General features: G+C 38.4%; 2 protein-coding genes across 4 annotated transcripts; one reads left to right on the forward strand and one right to left on the reverse strand.

The window, feature by feature from the left end:
* Positions 1 to 12: 12 nt before the first annotated feature.
* LOC134177029 (1-phosphatidylinositol 4,5-bisphosphate phosphodiesterase eta-2-like) lies at positions 13 to 10,050 on the reverse strand. Of its 3 annotated transcripts, none has more exons than XM_062643732.1 (21): positions 9,785 to 10,050; positions 9,685 to 9,729; positions 8,607 to 8,912; positions 7,061 to 7,627; positions 6,253 to 6,360; positions 6,099 to 6,191; positions 5,917 to 6,015; positions 5,751 to 5,858; positions 3,915 to 4,517; positions 2,490 to 2,596; positions 2,308 to 2,432; positions 2,181 to 2,251; positions 2,001 to 2,126; positions 1,793 to 1,943; positions 1,614 to 1,732; positions 1,433 to 1,561; positions 1,291 to 1,368; positions 1,124 to 1,226; positions 882 to 1,056; positions 491 to 802; positions 13 to 426 (listed from the first exon to the last, which is right to left on the reverse strand). In XM_062643732.1, exons 1-21 carry the CDS (start codon positions 10,028 to 10,030, stop codon positions 138 to 140), a joined length of 3,960 nt encoding a protein of 1,319 aa, XP_062499716.1. In that variant the 5' UTR covers positions 10,031 to 10,050; the 3' UTR covers positions 13 to 137. The 3 variants fall into 3 exon arrangements, with proteins under 3 accessions (XP_062499716.1, XP_062499724.1, XP_062499730.1); XM_062643740.1 differs by having other exon boundaries at positions 9,789 to 9,938; XM_062643746.1 differs by lacking the exons at positions 8,607 to 8,912; positions 9,685 to 9,729; positions 9,785 to 10,050 and adding an exon at positions 7,884 to 8,007.
* Positions 10,051 to 10,079: 29 nt separating this feature from the next.
* LOC134193186 (cyclin-dependent kinase 2-associated protein 2-like) lies at positions 10,080 to 10,958 on the forward strand. The gene is made up of 3 exons (XM_062661994.1): positions 10,080 to 10,213; positions 10,423 to 10,560; positions 10,621 to 10,958. The coding sequence occupies exons 1-3, from the start codon at positions 10,147 to 10,149 to the stop codon at positions 10,704 to 10,706; spliced, it is 291 nt and encodes a 96-aa protein (XP_062517978.1). The 5' UTR covers positions 10,080 to 10,146; the 3' UTR covers positions 10,707 to 10,958.
* The last annotated feature ends 1,463 nt before the right edge of the window (positions 10,959 to 12,421 follow it).

The raw sequence follows: 12,421 nt of genomic DNA on the forward strand, positions 1-12,421 counted from the left end.
ATATTGCAACTGTGAATAGTAGCCGTTTGTAATGTTCTAAGCACTTGACGGTTGCGCCTCAATAACATCATGCAGCTCTCGTAAAATGAGAGAACTAAATGAATGTAAAGGGTATTAAGAATCATCCATCTTCTTTCTTACTTCTTTCTTGATTCTCGACCATCCTTATACATTTTGGCTTGAGACCTGGTAATTAGGGGAGAACGAGCTCGAATTTTTTCTCTTTTATCATGGAGAATATATTCAGTCCTTTGTCCTAACTTCTTACTACTAGTAGTGTGTGCAATCACTTGATCAGGCAGCAGAACTATCTCATCTCTATCATCACTGCTCAACCGTTGAACAAGAGAAAATTCCTTAAAGATGCTCCCTCCAACTTCCTGATCCCGAAGGTGCTCTTTCTTAACTACCTCCTTAATGATGTCCCTGTATTATAACAAATGACATTAAAACAATCACAATAATAATGTTTACTAGCAATTGATCTTACCTCACTCTTGTGTTAGAATCAGTCACAACAGTCACTGTCTTCATATTAAGTTCTTGTACCTTTACTTCAATCTGACCAATTTCCTTGGTACTGATAGTCCCCGACCCAAGTGAACCACCATCAGACGTCATCTTCTTGTAGACATACAATTCACAACCGTCCTTTAATTGCGCTTGGATTTCTTCCAGAGGTTGTGAATCTTCTAAATCCTTGATAACATTACGTGCCCGTGTTTTACTTTCCAATTGACAAACGGCCAGAACAAAATTGTCTCCTGGTTCTTGACAACTCACAACATAATTAACCAAGTTTCTACAAACAAAGCATACTCAAGACATGGTGTGACACTACAGGTAAGCTAATTGGGTGACTATTAGCTCCATATGCACACCTTGCTGTAGTCAATGAAGTCAAGTCCACAACTGTGGAACGTCGTGCTCTCCCACAGTGTTCATCCAGATGAACACAAATACGTGACTCTTGAGTCTTCTGAAGAAGTAAGCAAGTTGTGCCCTTTTTATGAAGAACTTGTAGTGCCTTTTCATTTTGTCTCAGCAACTGCGCCTCTGCAAATAACATACACTACTATGACTTCGATCCACTTTCATAAATCACACTAAAAGCCAACCATACCAGCACCATCTTTCACCAACCGCAAGCCAAAACATTCACAAAGCTTCCCATCACCATTAGCTTCCTCTAAAATCAAGCTAATAAGAGCTTCCGTTGTAGCTTCCTACAGTAATATTAAACGTATTAAATAACAAATAATCCGTAGCTATCATTAACCTATCACTTGCCGCTGTCATGCACAAAACTGTTGACTGGAAAGTTCCATGCCTTAGAAAACCTTGAATTTTCTCTTGAACTGTCTCTGTCTATTTAAATAAACATAAAACACAACTGAAAACAGAGAAACCTACAGTTACAACCAGATCCTACATCTGTGATACAAACTGTGTCGAACTGTTGCCTGTCAACTGTGGTCCACACACGAAAGAAGAAAGGGGAATTGTCAATTGACTGCACTGATTGTTTCCTACCATTGTCAGAACTGCTGATCTTTCTTACCTAATGTACAACAGTAAACTAACTACCACGATTAAGCACGATCATTTCATACTTTGATCCTTGCAAACAGTGACAATGGTCCACAAAGTGATACTTGTCTTGACTGTAAGTACATGTGCCTATAACCACTATGAAAACATTTCACAGGCAGTCGAATAAATCCAATTTCATCTGCAAAACAGAACAGACAAAACATGTAATGGATAATACTGCATCAGGTCAACGTCCTACCTAGATTTTCTCCAAAAAGAGCAAAGCGTATTGACGTTAGCTCAGGAAAGTCCATACATGTTCTGAAATGAACATTCATAACTGGAAATCCAGTCTTATTGGAAATAGCAGATGACTGATATTGAGCCATATCAGACAACAGACCAAAAACCTATCAAGTAACAACATATTAGTGCTCAGTCTTCTAGCATCTTCATTACATCCATACCTCAATAGACAAAGAAATTGACCTGAAGCATTCTGGTACATTTTGTGCAGACCAAACCTTAACACTTAGTTCCACAGCACTATTGTGTGTACCCAAAACTGGGTCAAAAATCATTTCCCTTAGATACTACATACCACATACAGTACAAGACCACACAAAAGAAAGAGTCGTTACACTAACTTTGGGTTTGAGAAGATAACCACATCCTCCATTCTGCTGAAACATTGACAAGTAGTGCTGCAAATTGGCATCTAAAAGACAGAATACAAAATACTGTGAAATTTTGACCTTTTGTCAGATACTCAACCGTTGGTCTGATAGTTGAGAGCAACCATCTGGCAACCACATTGCCAAAACTGACATGGGTTGAAATTGCTTGAATCTACACGCACTGGAGATGGATACACTCTGCTGGTGTGCCGACAACTGTACCTTTACAAACACCAAAATCTATCTTGACTGCTTTCACCTGATTGGACTAAGACTTACGTTGTATATTCAGCTGGCTTTTCTTTACAAAGCTTTGTAGCTATACCCTCTGGTACTGAGAACATTTCCACACAAGGACGCTTTTGATCATTCATGTAGCCATAACCCTTCCATAATCAAAGCACACATGTCAATAATTCGTCAATTGTCATTTATAACTGCATTCCAATATTAAAGTTGTTCTGCAAATGTCACCATAAACAACAATGTTGGTACTGTGGTCAAAACACTAGAGTAATACTTCATCCTACAGTTAGAATGACAAAACAATCTACATTTAGAAAGTTTAAACACATTCAAAATTGTTAGCTACAAAAACAGTAAACATAGAGCTGCTTATTTCAGATGAGTCCCTCCGCCAAGGCTTGCCTCCTGCTATACGCTACAAAGAAGAACTCTGGGACTGTACCGACAAAATTCCTGCAGCTGGGCCAGATACCCACAAAAGCACTGACATGTGATGCTAACTGAGATGTGAGCATCCGAAGTCCCACATGGATCCCAGTGGCTGATGTTTACATCAGTTTGTTCTACCTAGATTTCATAATACCAACACTTGAAATACCCCACCAAACAGTAAATTCACACATGCATACCATATTTTCATATTCCTAATCAGACTAGCATGTATAAGAACAGTCACTGTAACATTAAATTTTGTGGCTTTGAATTACAAGTATTCTAGATAGATGATATTCTAAGTACCGACAAAGACATTGATTATCAAAAATCAAGGTTCAACAATGGCTGCTTAATACAAAGACATCTAGAAACATAATTTGCTGATGGTCGTCTATGACATCCTATTACATAAAAGATGAATGAATCCTAACATGTTGAGACACATAAACATACAAAGACTCGTATCGCTATCCAGTTACAAATTTGTGTAAGTAAAGCTGTTTGAAAGACAAACATTTACACGTAGATCTGAGTGTGCCAAGCAAGTGAGAACTAGTTTTGCAAAGAGCAAATCATACATAAATGGCATGCTTAGTCACCAATCCTATATATATATATATATATATATATATATATATATATATATATATATATGTTCAAATCAAATAAACCTGCACTGTTGCTTTCAATAATAGGTCGTCAAAGACTACGTATACAAATCATTATCTAATAAATCCAGTCACCATAAATCTAAACATGAACCCAATCAACCTATTGAAGGTTAAGTTACATACATCTTGCCTCTAGATAACATAAAAACTTGATCACAAATGAGTAAATTACAGCAGCCTAGACTGGTAGATTCCATCTCTCTATTCCCATCGACCACTTCCATTACAATGTAAATCAGCCTAGTATATATATTACAAAGTAAATTGTATTAATTAATGTCAGTGTCAGTCAGTCAAACACACAATAACAGAACCGAGCAGTCGACCAAAAAGAAAGCTAACATGCTGACACCTTTAGTCTTGAGTAAGGAACAGGCTGTACATAGGTCACTAATTGTGACAACTCTGGAACAACTGCAGAAGACGCTATAGTCCATCTCTTTGGTGGCATCAAAGGTGACATTTGCTGTTCTGACGACGCACAAAGACTTGATCGACTCCCCTTGAGCCTCTTTAGCTTTGTCACAAATTGAATAAATGAACCACGTTTGGATCTCTTTACATGATCAGAGTCTATGTCACACTGTTCACCCCTACTGGCAGGTGGTGGCAGCAAGCATTTGTCACTGCTCATCTTGATCTCAGAGTTTTCAAGGAAAGACAGTTCTACACTGTCAATGATTGGCTGGACGTCCTCTATATCTTCAAGATCAGAGTCCTCTATTTCAGGCTCAAGTATCTCGTCCCTGCCAAATGCCTTATCACCTTCTGTTGGACTACATATGTCACTTTCAGAACCATCATCTCTTTCTTCACCAGATGACCCACTAACGGACTGATGTCTATTGCTGTCAGTTTCTTTCTTGCTGACAGGAACACTTTCATCACTATTGCTTTCAAATTCAATAGACGAATGAAGGTTTAAATGCTCTCCCCTGCTGGCTTTAAATGGTTCCTAAAATATAAAGTCTAGTAAACAATCACACCATACTACAATATTTGACAAGCTAATTATACGTAGCTCCATATCCCAAAGTTCTGCTATGTCAAATGTCACAGCAAAATCTTTCATCTAAAACAATGATTAGCTTTAGTTGCAACCTGTGCAACGAGAGCGTAAGTCACTTAACTTCTACACAACTGTGCTTCATGTAGCATTCATAATGCAAACTCATTACACAGCTTAGTGTTCAAAGTAAACGCCATGTTTCTTTCTGTACAGGGAATAACCAGTAAAATGCACCATAAATGTAAATGAAAACTAAGCTCATGCTCTGAGTTCAAGATGTAGAGAAGCTGCTAAGCAATTCTCAGTAGACGTTAATCAACTACATATCAGTGAAAGCATACAGGCACAAGTAAAAGAGCATGCATGTAACTAGTTACCAGACATTACTTATACATACGTACAAAAGCTACATGAGCTATTACAACTACAATTTACAAAAGCCAGTCTGTGCCATCAGTGTGTGCATGCCAAATATTTTCTAAGTCTGCAACACTGTCACATTGTGATTATCACTTTTTACACCTGCTGCACTTTTTACACCGGCTAACGCTGCCAGGGTAAAACAACATATATGACCAATTGTCAAAGTCATCATTAGTAGCAATATTTAGCCTCACTTTTGAGACTCAATTTAGCAACTAACCCTAGGATCAACATATAATCCACACAAACAGACAAACAGGCAGACACGTGCATTCCTTTATACCCACAGATAATCACCATGTTGCAAGAAAGTGGTTTATTATTGTATACTGTATTGTATGTCTTTGATACAAAAGCACTGTATTGGATTGAACTAATTCAAACTGTGCATATATCTGAGCCTCCCAAAGGTACACAATGTCAATGAAGTAGAACCAGATAAGCATAGCAAATGTTGAGGTACATAGTTGACCTTGTTCCTAAACTTGACATTTCTCACATGCAATAGAATTAAATGTGTACATAACTAGTGCATATACAAGGCCTGGAAAAGGCAGGGCAACAGTGCATAGCAATGCATAACCTTAACACTTCCAAGCAATAGCCTCGAACCTTCTCACGCTGTCATGCCTGTTCCCATGTCGCTGGTGTTGTCATGTCACACAAGGAACCGGGCACAACAGCACAAGAGAGTCTGGTATGAGGCTACCAAGTAAGATCTACTGAATTACAGTATTTTATAACAACAACGAATACCTCCGGAAACGGCAAGTAGAATTCTGTCTTTGGAGATTGTTGTTCACCTGCCACTTTTGCTATTTCTAACCCTTTCTTTTGCTTGATGAGAACTTTATACTTCAATTGCTGCATAATAGACACTAAAAATGTCACTGTACACAATGAAAAATCGAGAAGCATCAACCTCTGGAGATGGCAACTCTTTGCCACACTTATTTCCTTCCAAATAGCTTGTCTGTAGATATTTGCCAAGGAATTTACAGAGAATCTCTGCCATTAACTGCTATGATATTATCAAATTGTTTCAATATATAAAGCACATACAAACAGAAAGGCAGGCATGCAACCAAACATGTTAGTCCATACCTGCTGCTTTTGACCACAGTGGTTTTCAAGGGAAAGAATGAGAGGATAATGAGTTGTCACAAAGGCATGTTCTGCAATGACTTCCACAGCATCCTAAAAATATTTTCCTTAAACAAGACAACTTGTCTTAAGCCACTGCCAACCAGTCGCTCACAGAAAACAAAATTTCTGATGTCATAGTGTATCCATGACGTATGACTGGTTGATCATCACTTCCATCCCAACAGTCTAATTCAAGACAACGACATCCCAAGTGCAAAACCTAACGCACATCAGCAATGTATTGAGAACAAATATATTCATGCCTAGAGTTTAACATGTACAGTACAAGAAAAGGATTGCATGTGAAAACCACATGACTCCTGCTCTAGAAACTATTTAACATGTTGTTGTCTTATCTTAGTAGTGTCTCTCAATGAAATCAGTGTCACTATGCCAACCATATGAAATAATTACTGCATGTTGAACAGACATGGCACTACAAAATTGTCTAATGCATTGTTACAAATGCTACAATCAATTTGTATTAAACTCAAAGTATATAACAACGTCAGTATAGTTACAAGTGTCGATTAATTCAATTTAAAGCAGAAATCCAGAGCCTCAACAGTACTAAACTATGACATGAAAAAATAAACAAGTTCATAACTACATCAGCAGTTAGCAAATATCAATGATCCAGTCTAGCTCTTGCCACTAAAGCTATGAAAAGCACAACATTTGCAGCCAATGCGATAACTCCCTTGCCTAGAAATTACTGCAATAATATCACTGTATGAATAAACAGCATTCACTGGCTGCTGCTTGTTGTTTGCTACTTGAATCATTTTGCAGGCCATTTGTAGAAACATTTTTGACAGTCTATTAATTAATTAATACTGCAAAAGTAATATAACATGCCAGCTGAAAACAAATTAATAACAATGCAAGCTTAGCTCTCTCTTACAACAGACAAGAAATACCTGAATATACATATCAGTGCTGGATTTGCTCGTGAACTGATTTCCAGTCAGATATGTGTTGTGTGATGATGCAATGTAATAATGAGATAATGGCTGCTCCATGTCATCAAGCGGTGTCAGTTTTGGAGAATCCAAATCACAAGCAGAATTCCTGTGACTAATAAAATAACGTGCAAATCCAAGGACATTCAAGCTGTGCGTATCTGCTCGAAATCCATCCATCAATTGATCAATCATTGACTCAGCCTCTTGAAGTTCTACTCTAGTGCCTTGTTGTTTCAAAAAAGCATGGAAACACTCGGCATTCAATGTCAACTTCATATTGACAAACTTTACAATATGCTGTAGCTGATAGTCAAAAGTGTCAGGTGGTGCTCGCAACAGACTTTGCCTATCCAACGGGTTGTGTTTATGAGCGTACATCTCAAAATGCTCAATAATGTCTCTTCTTCTGGCTAGCCACATTACTAGGTGAAGCTTACAAAAAGAGTCAAAACACATATGATGTTTGTTGACTTCAAGTCGCAGAAGTAAGAGATCATCGATCCCTTTCAAGATATTCAACAACTACAACAAACAGCAAACTATTACGTCATCACTAAGGCATTATTCATAACTAAACTTTCCTGATTCGAAAATGGTCATTTAATATCAAATTACAAGTACATGTACTTTAATCTCCGTATTACTACAATATAAGATTACAGATGCATACACAGGTAGATACAAACATGCATAAATACATAAAAGCATACAGATATGCCAGACATACAGGGAATAAAGCTATTACAAACAGTGCCCCAAACATGATAACTTGTCTAACCCACTCAATCCACTAGCAAATCTTCTGGCAGCCAGCATATCTATGTCTGCAGACACCACTACATCAAGTTCGAAAAATAATGCAGCTCAAGATCTCTTCATAACTCCAACTTGTATGTACTTCAAAATCAAACAGGAGAAAAACAATACAGCGTGAATTAGCAAAATGTTCAACAACTGCTAATGCCCACTCTAAGTCCTACAACAAAGTCACTACTGACAATTTAACCTTGTTTTCATCACTAAAGCATGGTAAGATTCACCATCATTGTTGGCTACCAAACACACACCAATACACTAACACTTGAAAGACAATGAGCAAACAGAATTACTGTACCATATCTGTCATAAGCATCTGATACCTAAAAATGTAATTAATAAACTACTTTCTCTATATGTATAAGTAGCTACAATAAGCTTATATAATAAACACATAAGCTCTCATTGCTATGTTGATAGCTAACAAACAAAGGGTGCCAGCACAAAAGCAATGTTTTTAGGTTTAATTAATATAAAAGTAGTAATGACGAGTTCAATGTGACTCTAAATTATCCAGAAGCAACCTCAACAATTCTAGCAAACTAGAATACACTATTAGTGCTTACCTAAATTCCTCTTATCCAAAACTACATGATTAAAATAATTAAACTTATAACACTTATGTAATCTTAATTAAGTAAGTAAAACTTCCTTTGATTATACGACAATATGCATGCACGTTTACCTGCTCTGCTCTTGCAGCTGTAATGCCAGTAAACTCAGAAATAGCAGCTGCTATGGGTACCTTTCCTCCATGTTGCCTGTACACCTGTGTAAACCGTTTCTTCAACCAATAATCCACCCGAGGATTATCATAAAATTCTCTTGCATTACTCCTGCCATCCATCCCTCTGAAGTACTGATTAGCAGACTTCAACACAACATTTAAACCTTTAACCCATAGATCAGCTACATCAGCTTCTGGAGAAGAAAGACTGAGAACTTTCCAAGGCCAATTCCCATAGTAAATATTAATAAGATGGCCTGTCATCTACAACAGCAGCACAACCTAAGCATATCCATCTACAACCGTACCTATTAATTATTTGTTTGTAACCATGCCCACTAGTACATCACGTGCCCTGCAAATTATCGCCGTGGCGCACCCTTCGACTTCTTTTGAGCCGACTGCTTATTGTGTTTGTGGCTTTCGAGCTATTTTCTTAAACATTAAAGTATCACATGATCGATTCCTCCACAAAGTACGTGTACCAAGTTGGAAGTTCCGCTACCTAGCCTTACCCTATCAACTACTGTCTGTTCCCCATACGCGTGAACTCGAAATGAGTAATGAAGTAGAGGTCACACCAGGTGTGCTCGTTAGAGCACTAGGAGCTGCTCCAGTTGGACCATGTAATACCAATTATCTTAAATGGTTCCAGTTGTTGATCCGTTGGTCTTACAATATAATTGGATAATAGCCATTGCTCCACCCGTTTGTGTTTGATATGCACAAATATTATCCTTCCGTTTGGTTTGCAGGAAAGGCCTAGATAATTTGATAAACAGAATGCCAGACCTAGCGGTTTCTAACGATACCGAGATTAATTAAACATTAAATTTCAATAAACTGTTAGCCCAAGAAACATCAAGCGAAGCAAATCTACAATAGCATTACAGTGTACAGTGTGTACAGTACAGCAAAATTATAGCGAGCGCTAAACATTACAGGACCAAATAGGCACATGTGGCAGGTTCCCAAATTATGTATCTTGGCTACTTTCAACATGGCATGTCAGTCTGTTACTAAAAATAGTACTTACCTCTCCACCACGTGCTCTTCGTGCTTGTCTTCCAGAAGAAATTACCTTCAAATAATTAGAGATCATGTCTACAGCTCGCTTCTGCTAGAATACATCATACCAACTTCATGTCTGCAAAATCTAGATATTTGCATTCACTACTGCTGTCTCTCATATACTGTATGCGTAGCTGATGATGTGCAGAGTCCAAGACGCATGCCACCTTTTGCCCGCGTTCGGTAAACCGTTGAGACCTACACAGGAAAGCTACCGCATTTCTGTCTTCCTTTGGAATAAAAAAGATGGGCTCTTCTAGGGGCTGCATTTGAAGAACGAACTCGTCAATCAGTGAATCTCCTTGCTGCATTGTCAACCAAAGAGTTTCCTGTTTCGATTATACGGGTGTTCGCATAACAATACGGGATCTTTTTAGTGTAAGAACAATCGCCGTGGTCCCTGTTAATTAATCTCAGTGAAGGAGAGATGAGTAGCGACGTATTACCGCAGACACGGGATGATGAAGCTGGGCAGGGCTCTAGGTCTAGTCAAGGTAAGATCACATGTCATGTCATTTCTACTAAAAACGTACACACACACACACACACACACACACACACACACACACGCACACACACACACACACGCACACACACACACACACACACACACACACACACACACACACACACACTCACGCACACACACCACTTTGACACTTTCCTAGTTTGTTTCTCGTACGCATATCATGCACACTTCCAGGTTCTACTGGTGCTGTATCTCTGCCGAAGCTGTTGGAGACAAAATACACTCATCTCATGTCTTCAGTGGAAGAAATGGGCAAATACGTGAAACCTTGCTACTCGGGCAGCAAAATATCAGTAGAGAAACTAAGGAAGGGTTAGGAGTGGCAACCCCAAGACTGGAGTTGGTGCTATTGACTTTTATGTGTGTTTACAGAGATTCAACAAGCAAGAGCACTGACGAAAGAATGTCTGGCAACAGTAGATTTAATAGGACAGCAACAAGATCAGCGACAAAACTGAGTGGCTCTCAATTCATAAGAGACAGATAGTAATAATAAGCAGTCTAGGAAGATTGCTTGAATGAAGTGGGCAGGTTTAACGGATTAGATCGAAGAGGTGTACGAATGCATTGTATTTGGGATTTAAATAAGCTGACCAGTTAAATTATTTCAAAACTCTTTTACTTTGTTCATTTGTTCTCTGTATTGAAACAAGGAGAATACACAATCTTCAGTATTCATATACGTATAAAAGACCAAAACGGAAACAATATTTCAGTCATACATGTGTTGTGGTGCAAGATTCTAGTACTCACGTGAATGGTTAGAGCACATTAGATCATGCTGTGGTCACCATGTGGACAGTCAATAATTCATCCAAACTACAATGTACATTTCTTGTTTCGGCTGGAAATTGGAACATTGAATAATTGAGCATGCTCTACATATATAATGTGGGTGTGTCTTGGTTATAGTGAAGGTGCAATTGAGTGGAAAGATAGAGAATCTTTGGTCATGCATTCAACTCTTGGGTTATGGTAATAGCCATATTCCTTGAGCAACGAATACAATCACAATTGTTTTCTCAACGCAGGACATAGGGTTTGACTGTACAAACTAAGTGTGACTCGAACATCTCATCATGTCTGTGAGTGACCATGTATGTCAGTGTATGTGCATACATGTGTGTGAAAGAGCAATATTAATTTAATTAAAGTGTCATACTCATTTCTACCTTGGTACTTTACCTTTTCCCAAACAAACTATCTGCGTCTCTACAGAACTGGTACTTTCAATCCCATTGCAGGAGGGTTGCATATCACATGAAAGATAGGTGTCACTGTGGTTAGCTACAGTCATAAGGCAGATGAATGTAGCAGAAACCTCTGAACGCAACTATTTCTCATAACCATCCATAATCATCTACAACATTGCGCAGAAAGCCATACGAAACCATGAAGTATGTGAGTATGACATCAAGCCATAGCCTTGTGATTGTTTATTAATCAAGTACAATAATTACCAATTGCTTGTAGAACATGTGTGGGGTTTGGTGATGTTATTCTCTAAGAATAGACGTACAGTTTGTGTAATGCTAAGATGAAGAATCAGTACACATTCTCCACCTGCTGGTCAACAGCCACAGATTGAAGTTGAGGAATGAAAATGTAGCAATGTCATGAGTCATGCACTAACCCAACCACAACACATTGCAAAAGCTGAAGTTGGGCTTCCATTTGATGGCCAGTAAACATCCTTTTTGTAGTTTCAAAAGAGGACACGTTGACAGCCAGTGACAATAAACTGCATGACCCACCATTCCCTATGAATTCTGCTCGAAGTCTCATTGAAAACAAAATGACAAAGGCAATTACACTCCATACCATAGCAGGATGAAGTAGTCAGGTGCTCTATGTAGCTCAAGGTTCAGGTGTATGAATACTACATGTGCTCCCAATTATCAAACTCCAGAGACTTTCTTTTTCCAAATATGACTCTAGATTCCCTTGGGCAACAAAGATAATTATGGAAGAAACAAGTAAGCACATGACAGAAAGAACAGATGGAGAATATAAAGACAAGAAGCAGCAAGAATGAACATCACTGTAGGTATTAGCATTTGTAATGTCCAAATCTGAATGGTGGTCTCATAACTCACTTTGGTAAACTCTTGTCCACAAACTGTGACCTTCCAGACAACATCTCCCTGATTACACAAGCAGATAAGGACTCATC

Source organism: Corticium candelabrum, chromosome 1 (genome assembly GCF_963422355.1).
Source record: "Corticium candelabrum chromosome 1, ooCorCand1.1, whole genome shotgun sequence".
Classification (NCBI taxonomy): Eukaryota; Metazoa; Porifera; class Homoscleromorpha; order Homosclerophorida; family Plakinidae; genus Corticium; species Corticium candelabrum.